The sequence below is a fragment of the Branchiostoma lanceolatum genome, chromosome 15, assembly GCF_035083965.1.
Source record: "Branchiostoma lanceolatum isolate klBraLanc5 chromosome 15, klBraLanc5.hap2, whole genome shotgun sequence".
NCBI lineage: Eukaryota > Metazoa > Chordata > Leptocardii > Amphioxiformes > Branchiostomatidae > Branchiostoma > Branchiostoma lanceolatum.
This window is the reverse complement of record NC_089736.1, coordinates 645003-662227: the sequence shown is the minus strand read 5'-3', so window position 1 is coordinate 662227 and position 17225 is coordinate 645003. Positions and strand designations below refer to the sequence as shown.

The following is a 17225-nucleotide window of genomic DNA, read 5'->3' as shown; positions in this document are numbered from 1 at the left end:
ATCCACAGTCTCAAACACAGCAAAGGTTTCATGAAACAAGTAAAAAGTCAGGGTACTTCAGAACAACTTCAAGCTGCTAAGGATATTGTGAAGGATAATTTCCCACTATCACTTATACTTCTCTTAAGGTTGCATTATGTAATATTCCAAGCATCAACAGTTTGATGCAGCAACAAGAAACGAGTGATCTTTTGCCTGTCCTTTCACACCACAAAGAGCAATCCTTCAAGTCAAAATCAGGGCCAAAAGCTTAGACCTTTGATTGTACAACAGCTAATCTGTTTCAGTCGGTAAACAGTGTTCCCCCAGAATTTTGTGCTACAATTTTTTGGGCCAAAACTTCAAGCTTACTAAAAAATGGTTTCTTTTCTCCAGGACCTCCTCTGGCCCCAGCGTGGCTGGACATCATCGACACCACCACCAGCACCGTGACTCTGAAGTGGCCCGTCCCGCAGTCGGACGGCGGCCTGCGCCTCGACGGCTACGTGCTGGAGATGCGCAAGGTACTTTTGTGCTTTTATTTAGTAACTTATCAGTTTTGAAATATGCAATTTGATTTTCTTTCACTTCCGTAAAATTCTGATATGTCATTTGATTGCATTATTTCTTTAGTTAGTTACTCTGTTGGTTTTCTTTTACATTATATATGTATAATGATTAGCTTTTTTGTTGTTTGATCTTATTTGATTATGTATACATGTTAAAATAATCAGCTATTATAAAGTAAATCAATCGCGGTTAAGGGGAAACCCTCCAAAACAACTTGGAGGTTTCAGGTTCCCCCTGCATTTTTTTCTTTACTGCAACGAAATGAACTTTTCTATGTGCAAATATTCAATATGTGCAAATATTCAACAAAAGGTCGGCACCGACACCTGGGAGCGCGCCCACGCTTCCGGCATGATCCGCAACAACGAGCTCACCGTTGAGCGCCTGACGGAAGGAGCAGCTTACTACTTCCGGGTCAGCGCCCTGAACGAGATGGGTGCGAGCGAGCCACGGGAGGCTGAAGACACCACTGTGGTCAAGCAACTGGAAGGTCCGTGTTGCTATCAACGCTATATATACTACTACATTCAATCAGTCTAAAAATCTAAAAGTGCAACGGGTCAAGACAATACTGAATATAGTTAGAGTATACTATATAAAGTAATTATGTGTGTTTACCAGATAATATTCTGCAGGAAAAGGGAAGGCTAATAGCGGTAGATTTGTGTAGTTGTCTTTTATTGGCATTATCAAATGTTATGCTTGTCTCGAGCATTGATGTTTCTGACCTAGAGATGCTGCTACAGTAACAATTCGTTCAGTGCTTAGATGAGTGCCCCCTACGGCCTTGCACTGAGCGAGTTAAAAAAAGGCAATATAACGTGTTTAAAGAGTGCAGAACATGTCAGTAAAGATGCCCCTCCCTCTTGTAGAACCCCCAGAGTTTGACATTGACGTGACCTACAAGAAGACGATCACGATCCGCGCAGGCGTGCCGCTGCGCTTCTACATCCCCATCTCGGGCAAACCCACACCTGCCTGCACCTGGGAGAAGGAGGACAGGTGAGAACAAGCTTGCAAACTCCGTTTATACCTTTACAGATGTGGCATTGTTACATTGTTCGCCATCTCAGCCAGCACATTACATGTACAAATTCAAAAGTCCGGAACTTTACCAGGTCTTTTCCCATCACAAAAATGAAAACAGCGAAGCCTAAAAAAGCCAGGCACAGTCTGTAAGATATATCCTTGTTATAAGTAAAAGAATCTGCCAAACTGTTCATTTAAAAGCTGCAGGAAGCTGCCAAATCTTTAAAAGGTAAGAATCCCCATATTGATTGTACTATGGAGGGCTAGCAATCTTGTAGACTTCAGCACTGACTGACCACATTTCCGCCTACAGCGACCTGGAGAACCGTGCCCAGATTGAGACCAGTGAGGTGGCGACCAGCCTGACCATCCACAACACGGACAGGCGCGACGCCGGCAAGTTCTACCTGACTGTGGAGAACTCCAGCGGAAAGAAGCAGGTCGCCATCAACGTCAAAGTGCTAGGTGGGTACATCATTCCTCAGGACTTAAGACTCAGCAAATCCGAACATAGCTGGTCAATCTGGCACTGAAAACTCATTTCAGCACAAAGAACAGAGTGTAACATCACTTAACAGAAGTCTTGCTACTGTTTAGGAGCTGGGTGTTTCACCAAAATTCTCAGTATATTTCATGGACATCACAGCCTGTACCATGTAGGTGGTCTCAGTACTAGATAAGCTTGAAGAGAGACTTCCAAACTGTTATTCTTTGCTCTTCAGACATGGAAGAAGTCTTAAAAGCTATTATTCCTTGCTCCTTGAAAGGAGTCTTAAAGACTGCACATGTCATTCCTTGCTTGAAGGAGTCTTAAGGACTGTTATTCCTTGCTCCTTGAAATGACTCTTAAAGACTGCACTTGTTACTCCTTGCGTCTTGAAAGGTTGCCTCTTGAAAGGAATCTTAAAAACTGTCATTCCTTGCTCCTCTGACTTGGAAGGAGTCTTAGAGTCTGTCAATCCTTGTTCCTTGGAAGAACCCTTAACGACTGTTCTCCGTTTCCCCTCAGACACTCCCGGCAAGCCTCGCACCCTGCGCGTGAAGGACGTGAACAGCAACTCCGCCTTCTTCTCCTGGGACTTCCCGGAGAAGGACGGCGGCAAGTCCATCACCAGGTACATCGTGGAGAAGCGGGAGGAGAGCCGCCGAACCTGGAGCACAGTGGCGACCAACGTCATCAAGTCCTCATACAAGTAAGCTCTTCTTTTCTTTGCAAATTAAGAAACTGAATTGAAACATTGGGAAAATGGCCTGCTGCCATCAAGTCCTCTTGCAAGTAACAACACCAACACATCTTTTCTTTACAATTTGACAAAATGAACGGAAACATTGTAAAAAAGGCTGCTGTCATAAAGTTTTCTTACAAGTAAGGATAGCATTGTTTCTTTACTTTGCAGTAACTATTTCATAAAATGAACAGAAACGTTAGAAGAACCTATTTATGAAAATGAGGCAGAAAGGTAAACAAAAATTTTAATTAAGATGTGTCTTTAAGTGACCTTAACCCTACCTTGACTTGCTCCCTCAGGATCTACAAGCTTGTAGAAGGCAACATCTACTACTTCCGGGTCATGGGAGTTAACGACATCGGCGTTGGTGAGCCAGCCGAGACCACTCAGCCAATCACAGCAGCGGACCCAGTTGGTGAGAATCCAGCTTTCGATCACTTATTGCATTTTTGTACAGCAGGACAAGAGCATACATCTCTGATTCTCAATGTAGTATTGCTTTCTTTAGAGATTTTCCTTGTATCTTGAGCGTTTGACAAGCTTTTCACCACCTAGTATAATATGATATTTTGTACAGCAAGACAATAGCATACATTCTTTTTGTCAGTGTAGTTTTGCTTTCTTTAGAAATTATCCTTGACAGTCTGATTGATTTGTTTAAAATTTATTCCAACAGAAACGTGCTCTGCCGTTAAGAAGCTTGATGTGGTAGAAATCACCGACACGACCGTCGCCCTGCAGTGGGCCCGACCCATGTTTGATGGTGGCAACAGGATCACAAGCTACCTCGTGGAACTTCAGGTAATCTTTGTTTGCATTTCGTTTAATGCAACTGGTAAGCTTGGTCCAAGAGCTGGTAGACCAATTTTGCACAGTTAAAGAACAAGCTGGATAGGTTTGTGTCACTCACAGAAACATACCCTTACTCGCATGTACCTACTGCCAAATAGGAGCTGAAAATAGTGGTTTAACCTAACAGTTAATCAGTTTGAAAAGGCTTTGTTTTCACTGTAAAATGTCATGTATGTTTTTCCAAGAAAATTAGCTAGAAAATGCAGTGTTTTCACTCTAAAAAAATGCAGGTTTTCTTTTACTAGAAAATACGCAGCGTTTACCCCTGCAAAGAAATAGAATTGAAAATAGTGGTGCAACTTCCTAGTAAATCTTCTAGAAAATAGTGTTTTAAACTTGAAAATAATGGTGCAACTTCCCATGAAATCTTCTTAAAATACAATGTTTTGACCCTGAAAATAGTGGTGTAACGTCCTAGTGATTTGGCTAGAAAATGCAGTGTTATAACTGTGAAGACAGTTGTGTAGTTTCCTTGTAAATCAGCGAGAAAATACAGGGCTTTAACCATGCAAATTTGTGTGTTTCCAGGAGAAGGGCAGCGAGGAGTGGCAGCGCGTGAAGTCCATCAACCTGCTGCGGTACACCGTCACCCTGCTGGACAAGGGCTCCGAGTACAAGTTCCGCGTCTCCGCCATCAACGACGGAGGCCTGGGCGAGCCTGCAGAGACGCCATTCGTCGTCTGCAAGGAGCAGCTCGGTGAGTTCCCCCTCACACAACTTCGGCCCCTTGTGGTTATGCGTTCTTTTCCCTTCTCGGTAAAAGAGTTGCTTGGGGCAAAAGTTGACCTCTTCCTTCTGTCTCCTTTTACAGCTCCGCCAGTGCTGGATCTGACCGACATTAAGGACACCGTGGTGGTGCGGCAAGGCGGAGACTTCAACGTCACCATTCCCTTCCACGCCGCGCCCAAGCCTAAGGTGACCTGGATGCGAGGCTACCAGGTCCTGACGCCCATCGAGCGCTACTTCGTGAAGAACACCGCCGACTTCGCCTCTCTTACCATCAAGAAGGTCGAGAAGAAGGATGCTATGAAGTTCACTCTCACCGTGGAGAACGACCTGGGATCCCAGTCCTTCGAGATCACCCTTAGGGTGCTGGGCAAGCCAGGCAAGCCGGAAGGACCAATCACCTTCGAGGACGTCACTCCCGAATCACTGGAGTTGCTATGGAAACCACCTCGCGACAACGGCGGCAGTGATGTCACCAACTACGTGGTGGAGAAGTCCGACAACGCCGGTGTGACGTGGACCTACGTCAGTTCTGACGTCAAGCGCACGTCCGTCAAGGTGCCAAAACTGACGCCTGGCGCGCAGTACATCATGCGGGTCAGCGCGGAGAACCGGTACGGCGTCGGCGAGTCGCTGAGGTCTACCGCCGTCCACGCCAAGTATCCGTTCGGTAAGCATCTTTTTTACTACTTCATTTTGTTTATCCATCTTGACCAGGGAAAGATACACACACAGAGACCGTTGTAGAACAACGTGTTTTCATTTCGTTTATCCCTCTTAACCAAGGAAAGATACACGCACGCAGACCGTTGTAGAATAGCGTGTGTTCATGAATGATCCTCTACACCAGAATGGAAAAGTATGTCTCCTGTGAGTATGTCTCCGGCCACCGGTGCCTAATGCGCATGTGCGGGTCACAGAGGGCGGGAAATCTACCAGATCAACACATTTGATATACTGTGCAATTCCTTGCATAGCCATTCCGTAACACTAGTTAATATTCAAACTGGACTACAAATAAAAATACTGCGAAAGAAGTTCTAAAAAAATTTATTTCTCCTGTTCAGATGAGCCTGCAGCACCAAAGGCTCCAACAACCCAAGACATCGCCAAGGACTCAGTGACTGTGAACTGGAAGCCTCCTACCGACGACGGCGGGTCCGACATCATCGGCTACCTGCTGGACAAGAAGGAGGTCGGCACGAGCCGCTGGATGAGGATCAGCAAGAGCATCATGAAGAAGCGCGACCACCGCGTCACCAACCTACGGGAGGGCACGGAGTACGAGTTCCGCGTCATCGCCATCAACTCGGCCGGCCAGAGCGCGCCGAGCGTGCCCAGCACGCCCGTCCGCATCGTGGACCCGGTCTCCCCGCCCACAGAGCTCGCCGTGCTGTTCGTCACCCGCGCCAGCGTCGGGCTGACCTGGAAGAAGCCAGGCCTGACCGGCGGGCGGAAGATCATCACGTACATCATCGAGCGGCGCAACATGAAGCAGGAGAAGTGGGTGGTGTGCAACACCGAGAACGTCGCCACCACCGAGTACACCATCAAGGGGCTGGTCAACGGGGAAAAGTACGAGTTCCGCGTGTCCGCGCGCAACTCTGCAGCGGTCGTCAGCCCGCCGGCCGGACCGACGGTCCCAGTTCTCTGCAAGGACGAGCTGGTGCCGGCCTCCGCCAAGCTGGGCTACGGCATGAAGGACACGATGAGCTTCCCCGCCGACAGCACCATCGCTCTCAGCGCGCTGATCGCCGGCATGCCAGCCCCCGATGTCGCCTGGACCAAGAACAACAGGCCCATGGTGCGCAGTGACCGCGTCAACAGAGAAACTACCAAGAAAACGAGCGTCACGACAATCCGGGCCGCCGAACGCGCCGACAGTGGCACCTACCTGGTGACGGCTAAGAACGACTTCGGCGTTTCCACGGTAACCATGAACGTGACCGTGATTGGACCGCCATCTCGTGTCGGTCCCATCGAGCTGGTCACCACAGCAGTCGACTCCATCACCCTCCGCTGGGCCGAGCCTAAGGACGACGGCGGCACCCCGATCAGATCGTACACCGTGGAGCGCACGGAGGCTGGACAAGACAACTGGTTGACTTTCTCCAGCAACGTCCGGAAGCCCACGTGTAAGGTGACCCGCCTGCGAACCGGCGTCACCTACATCTTCCGCATCTCCGCCGTGTCCGACATCGGCGCGAGCGACCCCGTCCTCAGCAAGCCCATCGAGGCAAAGAGCCCGTTCAACGTCCCGGGACCTCCGGCCCGCCCCGAGGTCTTCATGGAGGCTGCTGACACCGCCTTCATCACCTGGTCCAGCCCCGACGACGACGGAGGCGTGGAGATCACCGGATACTTCGTGGAGAAGAAGGAGCGTACCAGCATCCGCTGGTCTCGCGTGAACAACCTGCCTGTGTCCGAGTGGAAGTACAGGATCAGTACCCTCGTGGAGGGCCTGGAGTACGAATTCCGCGTCCTAGCCGTCAACGAGGCCGGCGTGGGCAAGCCTAGCCCATCATCAGAGTCTGTGCAAGCCCTGGATCCAGTCGACAAGCCCAGCGGTCCGATCAACATCAGGTTGGTGGACAGCGCAAGAACAACAGCCACGCTGAGCTGGAGCAAGCCCAAGTTCGACGGCGGCGCCGACATCATCGGTTACATCGTGGAGCACCGCGAGATGAGTAGCGAGGAGTGGCTCAAGTGCCACAAGACGCACATCATCAAGGAGACCACGCTCTTCGTCACCGGACTGAAGAAGGGCAAGCAGTACTACTTCCGCATCAGCGCCGTGAACCGCGGCGGCACCGGCGAGCCGGCCGAGCTGGGACATCCCGTCCTGGCCGCCGACTTGGAGGAAGCTCCGGATCTGGAGCTCGACGTCACCATGAAGAAGGCGGTGACGTTCCGCGCCGGCGTGCCGATCCGTCTGTACATCCCCATCTCGGGGAAACCCGCTCCTGAAGTGATCTGGGAGAAGGAGGACGGAGAACTGCCCAACCGTGCAACGGTCGAGACCAGTGAAGTCGCCACGGCGCTCATCATCCAGGAGAGCAACTGGAGCGATGCCGGACGCTACAACCTGACCCTGAAGAACGACTCGGGCGTGAAGTGCGCGTCCGTCGTCGTCAGGGTTCTCGACGTACCCGGCCCTGCTGCGTCTCTCACCGTGAAGGACGTCACCAAGACAGGCTGCACCCTCCTCTGGGAACCGCCAATCCTAGACGGCGGCAGCGCTCCAAGGAGCTACGTCGTCGAGAAGCGCGAGTCCCATAGGAGGACGTGGACCACGCTCGACGCCCGCTGCAACAAGATGTCCTACAAGGTCATGAAGCTAATGGAGGGAGTGACGTACTACTTCCGGGTCATGGCCGAAAACGCATACGGAATCGGCGAGGCGAGGGACACAATCGAGCCCATCACCGCCCAGGACGCTGTCGACGTGGCCGAGGCCCCGAGCAGAGTTCAGGCCGTGGACGTGGACAGGAACGCCGTCGTGCTGAAGTGGGACAAGCCCGACTTCACCGGCGGCACAGAGATCATGAACTACGTCGTGGAGTACGTGGAAGAAGGCCAGACTACGTGGGAGAAGTACGCCACCGTCAGAGACACCATGTGCGAGGTACTCAACCTGCACGAGGGCGCTTCCTACAAATTCCGCATCAGCGCACAGAACATCGTCGGCTTTAGTGAAGTCCGCGAGATCGAGACTGCCATCCTCTGCAAGGAGAAGGCCATCCCTCCGCGTGCCGACATGAGCGCCATCCCAAGGGGAGGCATTGTCGCAAAGGCTGGGCAAAACATCACCGTGGACGTTCCCATCGAGGGTTGCCCCAAGCCGACCATCGCCTGGTCTAAGGACGACCGTCCTCTGAATCCGTTCAGAGTGGGAGTGAACAACACGGAGACGTCCACCCAGCTTACCTTCAAGGTCTCGGACCGCTACGACACAGGCCAGTACCAACTGGTGCTGAAGAACGAACACGGGACAGACACCAGCTCCCTGACTGTTGTCATCCTCGGCCCGCCCGCCGAGCCCCTCGGTCCGCTCAGGATCTTGGACGTCGGCGGCGACTTCGCCACCATCGGCTGGAAGCCTCCAGTCGACAACGGAGGAGCAACGGTAGAGGGATACATCATAGAGAAGATGGACATGGAGGGCCGTGCATGGACTCCAGTCAGCACGATGTGCAAGAGGTGCAACATCACGTGCTCAGAGCTGACCACAGGCCGGAAGTACCACTTCCGGGTGTCCGCCGAGAACAGGTTCGGCGTCGGCCGTCCGCTGCAGACCTATGAACTGGTCATCATCAAGTATCCGTTCGACCCGCCAGCGGCGCCCGCTCCGCCAGTCGCAGTGACTGTGCTGAAGGAGATGATGGTGCTGCGCTGGGACGCTCCGGATGATGGCGGCAGCAAGATCACAGGCTACTACCTGGAGAGGAAGACTCCAGGGTTCCAGTGGAACAGGATCACTCAGATCGCCACGCAGAAGAAGGAATTCAAGGCGAAGGGACTGATTGAAGGAGTTTCCTACCAGTTCCGCCTGTTTGCTCAGAACACGGCTGGCATCAGCGAGCCCGGAGAGCCGACAGAGCCGATCGTCGCCAAGGACCCCGTGCCCGATCCTCTCAACCTGAGGATGACTGACGTCTCCAAGTCCACCTGCACGCTCGCCTGGGAGGAACCCGAGGTGGAGCTGGGCAGGAAGGTGGCCGGGTACATCGTGGAGAAGCGCGAGTCCGACGTGGAGGCAGCCAAGTGGATCAAGGCCAACTACGAGAGCCTGATCGAGCGGGAGTTCACGGTGAAGGGTCTGCTGTACGGAAGGCGTTACCTCTTCCGCGTGCGCACCATCGTGGGCGACTACACCAGCCCCGGCGCCACCACGGACCCCATCATCGCCCGCGAAGACGTCAGGCCACCTGCCGTCATCCCCGAGAAGATGAAGATCGAAGAGAACGCCGGGAAAGACATCGTCCTGAACGTAGCCTACGGTGGCAAGCCCACTCCAAGCATCGCGTGGACGAAGAACGACAAGATTCTCCGTCTGACCGACCGCTGTAGCATCGCCACCACGGCCACCCACACCAAGGTGACCATCAAGAACTCCGAGCGAGCCGACAGCGGCAAGTACATGATCACCATGAAGAACGATGGCGGCGACAAGGCCGTGCCCATCATGGTAAACATCCTGGACAAACCCGGCAAGGCGTTGAACATGAGGGTCTCGTCTGTGACGCACGACTCCGCAACCCTTGAGTGGGAGATGCCGACCGACGACGGCGGCAAGCCGCTGATGAGGTACTGCGTGGAGAAGCGCGACTGCAGCCGCCGGCTGTGGGAACAGGTGACGGCCACCCTGCATATCAGGATGACCACCATCACCATCAGGAAGCTCACCAAGATGCATGAGTACGTCTTCAGGGTGGCGGCCATCAACCAGAACGCCGAGACAGGCGCGTTCGTGGAGACTAAGCCTGTGAAGATCGTCAGTCCGTACAAGCCTCCGTCCGGCATGATGCCGCCGGAGATTCTGGACATCAGCGCTGACGCCATCTACGTGTCCTGGCAGCCGCCTAAGGACAGCGGCGGCACCGACATCGACGGATACATCCTAGAGTACAAGGACAAGAACAGCTACCGCTGGATAGCAGCGGCCAAGGAACCGACATTAGACAAGAGAATGTGGGTGAGCGGTCTTCGCGAGGGCATCGACTACGAGTTCCACGTGAGCGCGTTCAACGTTGCCGGCTCCAGCAAGCCCAGCCCGCCCTCAGCCCTGGTCACAGCCCGGGAGCCAGCCAGCAAGCCGGCTCCTCCGGTCAGGCCGACTGTCACCGACACCACGCGGTCTACCATATCGTTGTCGTGGGATCCACCTCGTTACGATGGAGGCGCTCCCATCATCGGATACATCATGGAAAGCCGCAAGACGGACAGCAACGTCTGGGTCAGGGCCCACACCGAAGAAGTCGTCCACATCACCGAATGGACGGCTTGCGACCTGAAGGCTGGTGCTGAGTACTACTTACAAGTCAGCGCAGTCAACATCGCCGGCATGAGCGAGCCCGCTGAAGTGACTGGCGTTGTCACTGCAAAGGACATGCAGATATCGCCCACTATTGAGCTGGACGTGAGCCTGAGGAGGGTGGTCATCGTACGCGCGGGCAACCCGCTGCGACTGTACGTCCCCATCCACGGCAAACCCACACCAGATGTGGCCTGGACGAAGGAAGGAGAGGAAGAGCTCAGCAACCGAGCCATCATCAACAACTCCCCCTACGCGTCCGAGTTCCTCATTGACGACACCAACCGCACCGACGTTGGCAAGTACACCATTACTCTGAAGAACGACACTGGCGTTGCCCAGGCAACCATCTCTGTCCGCATCCTGGATACCCCCGGGAAGCCTAAGCATCTGAGGGCGAAGGATGTGAGCTCCAAGTCCTGCATCCTGACTTGGGAGATGCCCGAGTTGGACGGAGGCAGCGAGGTCACCAACTACATCGTGGAGCGCCGCGAGCAGAGCAGACAGACCTGGTCAACCATCTCCGTCAAGAACCCCAAGCCGATCTGCGTCATCCGCAACATGGTCGAAAGCAACAAGTACTACTTCCGGGTTCTGCCCGAGAACGAGTACGGCATCGGCGAGCCCTGCGAGATGGAGGCACCGCTCACCGCGGAGGACCCCATCCGCCTGCCCGACCCGCCGTCCAGCGTCAAGATCCTGGAGGTCACGAGCCGCACCGTCTCCCTGAAGTGGACCACGCCAGTCAACGACTACGGCAACAAGATCCAGTCCTACTTGATAGAGGTGTACGACACCAACATCAACGACTGGAGGCGCGTGTGCATGGTCCGAGGGCTGGAGTACACCGTGACCGAAGGCATCATGGAGGGACACGAGTACCGCTTCAGGATCACCGCCAGGAACAACGTGGGAGCCAGCGACGCCATCGAGACCGACACGGTTCTCTGCAAGGACGAGCTGTCCCTCCCCGTCATGAAGATGACTGACTCTTTCTACCAAGTCCGCGCCGGGGCCAACATCCTGGTGGACGTGCCGTTCACCGGCAAGCCCAGGCCGACCATGATGTGGATGAAGGGAAGCTACGAGATGCGCCGCACCAAGAGGACGGAGTTCGAGCAGACCGACCGCAGGGTGGCGTTGTTCATTAAGAGGGCTGAGAGGACCGATACCGGGGACTACTCAGTCATCCTGAAGAACAGCGTAGGCGGAGCGAAGGAAACCTTCAAGATAAACGTCATGGACAAGCCCGGCTCGCCAAGAGGACCCATCAGGATCACGGACCTCTCTCCCAACTCAGTCACCCTCGCCTGGGAACTCCCCACTGACGACGGCGGCAGCCCCATCTCAAACTACCTGATTGAGAAGGCGGAAGCCGGAAGTACGTCATTCCAGTACGTCACAACCTGCCTGCGCACCACCTGTAGAATCACAGGCCTGGTGCACAACAGGGAGTACCGCTTCAAGATCATGGCCGAGAACAAGTTCGGCACCGGCAGGGCCTTCACGACCGACAAGATCATCCCAAGGAAGCCGTTCGAAGAGCCCACAGCTCCTCAGAACGCGAAGGTTACCGACGTTAATGAAACAACCATGGTGATCAACTGGTCTGAGCCTGAGTTTGACGGCGGCAGCCCGATCATCGGGTACCTGATCGAGAGAAGGGAGAAGTCTGGCAAGCGTTGGGTGAAGTGTACTAAGGAGTACATCCAGACGTATCACTACCGGTCCGAGCAGCTGCTGAAGGGCCTGTGGTATTCTCACCGCGTCAGCGCCGTGAACAAGGCCGGCGCCGGCACGCCGTGCGAGGCGACCGCCTTCGTACAGACCAAGAAACCCATCGATCCCCCGGGACCTCCCGGAGCGCCGGAGATCGTCAAGATGGCGAAGTACTCCGTGCAGCTGAAGTGGAACGACCCCGCCAACATCGGAGGCGCTCCGATCACGGGATACTACATGGAGGTGCGTCCCGCCGAGGTAGAGCAGTGGATGAAGACGAGCTCCAAACCACTGGAGAAGCGTCTCTCCATCGTCCGCGACCTGCAGACCAACAAGCCTTACTGCTTCCGCACGCGTGCGGTCAACAAGGGAGGCGTCAGCCAGCCCAGCGAAGTGACCATCGTGACTCTACCTGACGAAATGGCGGGAGTACCGCCGGTCGCAGAGCTGGACGAGAACCTGAAGAAGCCGGTCCGCGTGAAGGTCGGCAGCGTGCTGAGGCTGTACGTGCCCGTGTCTGGACGTCCCTCTCCGTCCGCCAGGTGGCGCCACAACGGCGGCAACCTGGTGCCGACGCACCGCGTGATGTTCAGCGACACCGAGATCTCCACGCAGCTCATCATAAAGCAGGTGGAGAGGTACGACGCCGGACGTTTCGACCTGCGGCTCATCAACGAAGAGGGCAGCTGCACGGTTGCCATCCACGTGGTGGTCATGGACAAGCCCTCCGCCCCTGCGGGCACTCTCAAGGCGTCTGACGTCACCGCTACGCAGGCGACTCTGTCCTGGGAGAAACCCGAGGACGAAGGACACTCACCCGTCACTCACTACGTCGTGGAGATGCGCGAGTCGACCCAGCGCGTCTGGCGCATGGTGACGGCTCACGTGACGACTACGACATACACCGTAACCGGATTGGACGAGGGCGTGGAGTACTTCTTCCGCGTCACGGCCGAGAACAAGGTCGGCAGCAGCGATGCTCTGACGATCGCCGAGGGAGTGGTGCCCATGAGCCCGGTCCGCCCGCCATCCGCGCCGCCGAGCGCGCCGGAGGTCACAAACGTCACCCGGGAGACGATCTCGCTCTTCTGGGAGAAGCCTCGTGAGGAGAACGGCGGTGCTATCACCGGATATCACATCGACAGACGCGAGAAGACCGTCGGCAGGTGGGTCCGCGTGAACAAGACGTCCATCCAGGTGCAGACCTACACCGTCACCGCACTGGTGGCAGACAACGAGTACGAGTTCCGCGTGCGCGCGGAGAACATCGCCGGTCTGAGCGAGCCCAGCCCGATGTCCGAGGCCGTCCTGACCAGAGACATGAAGGGACGCCCGCCGCGCCCTGAAGGCGAGCCTGAAGTCGTCGACGTAACCGCTACCACGGCTACAATCCACTTCCAGCCCCCAGAAGGCGACGGAGGAACTCCGATCACCGGCTACATCATCCAGTGCCGCAAGGTTAACACCCGCCGCTGGGTCGTCTGCAGCTCGTCCTACACCATCTCTACCACAACGTTCGTCGTCACGAGTCTCATCGAGGGCGACTCCTACGAGTTCCGCGTTCTGGCGCAGAACCTGATGGGCCACAGCATCGCCAGCCGCCGCAGCATGTCCGTAACGTGCCGCGCTAAGATCGAGGGCGATCCGCCACAGGTGCTGGTTGCACCTGAAGACTGCATCTGCGCGCCAGGTGAGAACGCCAGGTTCTTTACCAGGATCGCTGGCTACCCGGCCTGCTCGGCTAAGTGGTACTTCGACGGCATCGAGCTGTTCGAGAGCCTGAGGTACAGCATCTCGGGCGACTCCACCAACTTCTGGCTGGAGGCCTTCAACACCACCGCCAACATGGAGGGCGAGTACGTCATCAAGGTCGACAACGGCGTCGGGCAAGCCTCCGCGTCGGCACGCCTCATCCACGAGTTCGCGCCGAGACTGACGCGTACGCTACCGGACACCGTCCAGGGCCGCAGCGGCGGACTCATCCGCGTGACCATCCCGTTCAAGGCCAAGCCTGAGCCGACGGTCACCTGGACCAAGGACGGCGAGGAAATCTGTAGGACACATCGCCTGTTCATGGAGAGCACCGAAACCTACACTAACATGATCATCAAGGACGCCAAGTGGGAGGACCGCGGCGAGTACACCGCCAACATCGAAAACTCGCAGGGCATCCTCACCCTCAAGGTTGTCGTTGACGTTGTCGACAGGCCTTCCGCACCACAAGGACCGGCCAGAGTTCAAGAGGTCACCAGCAACTCCATGCTTCTCCTCTGGGAGACGCCTGAGAGCGACGGCAGTTCGCGCATCACCAACTACATCGTGGAGAAGCGCGAGCCGTCCACGGGAGTCTGGAGACTGGTCACCGCCTACGCCACCGAGACGCGATGCCGCGTCACCCGCCTCATGCACAAGTCCAGCTACCTGTTCCGCATCGTGGCGCAGAACGCAGTCGGCCTGAGCGAGCCTCTGGATACCAGGGAGCCAGTCACCGCCGAGGACCTGTACAACAAGCCCGACAGGATCGAGACGCCGCCCGAGGTGGTGAACGTTGACAAGGACTCCGTCGAGCTGAAGTGGGACGAGCCGCTGTCTAACGGTGGCACCATCCTGCTCGGCTACATCGTCGAGAAACGCGAGAAGACTGGCGCCTACTGGCACCGCGTCAACCCGACCCTCATCATCACCACGTCTTACACAGTCTCCGGACTGATCGAGTACTCATCCTACCAGTTCCGGGTGCGCTGCGAGAACGCCATGGGCGTCAGCTACCCGTCAGACGCCTGCGATTACGTCACCATTAAGGACGAGCGGGAGATCATCCTGCCGCGGTTCGTGCGCAAGCCGGAGGACTGCGAGGTGCGGGAGGGCGAGATCGGAGAGTTCTCCGCTCACATGATCTGTACGTCCGACTACATCCTCAAGTTCTATAACATGTACGGCAAGGAGCTGAAGACCGACGACAAGTACAAGCTGGTCAAGGAACCCGGCTACATCAAGGTCCAGATCCTAGACGTGCACGAGGTCGACTGTGGCGAGTACACCTGCCGCGCGGCCTCCAGCGCCGGCGCCGTCACAGCGTCCGCTCAGCTCAGCATGCGCGGCGATCCCAAGATCGACCTGCCGGAAGAGCTGAAGAAGAAGATCAACATCCAGCGCGGCGAGAGCATCTGCCTGAAGGTGCCCGTCTACGGCGACCCCGCGCCCATGGTGACGTGGGAGAAGGAGGGCCGCACCATCGTGGATGACGGCATGCACTTCCAGATCATGTCCGGAAAGAAGTCGACGACGCTGACCATCCTTGAGGTGGACGCGCACGACTCTGGAGCCTACACGCTCAACATCATGAACAGCATCGGCGAGGACACCGCCACCATCAACATGGAGGTGGCCGCCGTGCCAGACCCGCCTGAAGAACCACCTGCAGTCAGCGACGTGACCGGCGACAGCGTCAAGCTGTCTTGGTCCGCGCCCGCTGCCGACGGCGGCTCGCCCGTGACCGGCTACGTCATCGAACGTCGCGCCGTGTCTTCCAACCGCTGGATCAGGATCATGACCGTCAGGACGACGACTTGCACCGTGTACGGACTGAGGAGCAGCAGCCAGTACGTGTTCCGGGTCAGCGCCATGAACGCGTTCGGCTGCGGCCGCACCTGCATGGAGACATCGGTCGTGCAGACACGCAGCACCTTCCGCCAGAACTACGACGACGAGGTGAACGTCGAGGCGCCGTGCGTGCCCAGGACATCCTTCATCAGCACCGGTGGACCCGAAGACGTCTACGACTTCAAGGAAGAGCTCGGCAGCGGCGCGTTCGGCGCCGTGTACCGCGTGCTGGAGCGCTCCACCCGCCGCACTTTCGCCGCCACGGTGGTGACCTGCAAGACCGCGGAGAGGAAGCAGCTCTGCCGCCGCGAGATCGAGCTCCTGCACAAGCTGAGCCACGCCCGCGTGCTCCGCCTGTACGACGCCTACGAGGCACACGACCAGCTGACGATGGTCCGCGAGTTCATCTCGGGCCGCGAGCTGCTGGAGATGGTGACGGACCACCGCGTGCACTACACGGAGGCCGACTGCATCCACTACACCCGCCAGATCTGCGAGGGGCTGGAGTTCTTGCACTCCAAGAACATCCTCCACCTGCACCTGCGTCCGGAGAGCATCATGTGCTGCACGCACGTGGGCTACTACGTCAAGCTGACCGACTTCGGTCGCTCCTGCCAAGTCAAGTCCGGCCAGAAGGTGACCATGAGCTACATCTCTGCAGAGTTCGTTGCTCCCGAGGTCCTGAACAGCGAGTCAGTCGGCAGGTCCACCGACATGTGGTCTCTGGGCTGCATCGTGTACCTCCTGCTCGGCGGAACGTCGCCGTTCGAGGGCGAGTCGGAGTGGGAGACCGCGCGAAACGTCCGCGAGCAGCGCTGGGCGTTCGACGCCGAGGCCTTCGAAAATCTGTCAGACGAGTGCCTGGACTTCGTGGACGGGCTTCTCTGGAAGGACAAGAACTCGCGTTACACCGCGCAGGAGTGCCTGGAGCACCCGTGGCTCCGCAAGGGCATGGAGACCGTCTGCTCTACCGACATCGCCAAGACGCGTCACCGACAGTTCTTCTTCCGCAGGAGGGCTTACGACACCTTCACGGCTTCGCACGCCATCGGCCGCCTGGCCGCGCGCGGCGTCGCCCGCTCCGAGGAGGCGGAGACCCAGGTCACCCTTGAGGTCGAGAGAGACGATCTTGGCCCGAAGAAGGTGAGCAGGGTCCGCCACGTCACTGCAGTTGAAGGCTGCGCCGCTAGGATCGACCTGAAGATTCACACGGCCGCCGAGACGACCTACTCCTGGCAGAAGATCTGCACGCATCACGGCTTCCACTCCATGGAGATGAAGGACGTGACCCTGGAGGAGGGAAGCAAGTACCAGATGAAGTACGACCGCACCTCGGGCAGGATCAGCCTCATCATCAACAACATCACCGCGGATGATGATGGACGATACACCTGTACCGTGGAGAACAGGTGAGGTTACAAACCTCTGCTCCATTCAGTTTCAAGTCGACATGAAAATTATGCACCTTTTCATCAAAAGAGGCT

General features: G+C 56.4%; 1 protein-coding gene across 2 annotated transcripts in view; it reads left to right on the top strand.

Moving 5' to 3' along the window:
- LOC136420716 (titin-like) overlaps positions 1-17225 on the top strand; it is a 49753-nt gene that overhangs the window by 6744 nt on the left and 25784 nt on the right. For both annotated transcript variants that reach the window (XM_066407805.1, XM_066407804.1), the window contains exons 11-20: positions 376-503; positions 862-1039; positions 1422-1551; positions 1892-2043; positions 2588-2771; positions 3107-3222; positions 3484-3608; positions 4188-4356; positions 4471-5055; positions 5453-17150. In XM_066407805.1, the coding sequence (XP_066263902.1) occupies positions 376-503; positions 862-1039; positions 1422-1551; positions 1892-2043; positions 2588-2771; positions 3107-3222; positions 3484-3608; positions 4188-4356; positions 4471-5055; positions 5453-17150 (13465 nt within the window). The remainder of the gene's footprint in view (positions 1-375; positions 504-861; positions 1040-1421; positions 1552-1891; positions 2044-2587; positions 2772-3106; positions 3223-3483; positions 3609-4187; positions 4357-4470; positions 5056-5452; positions 17151-17225) is intronic.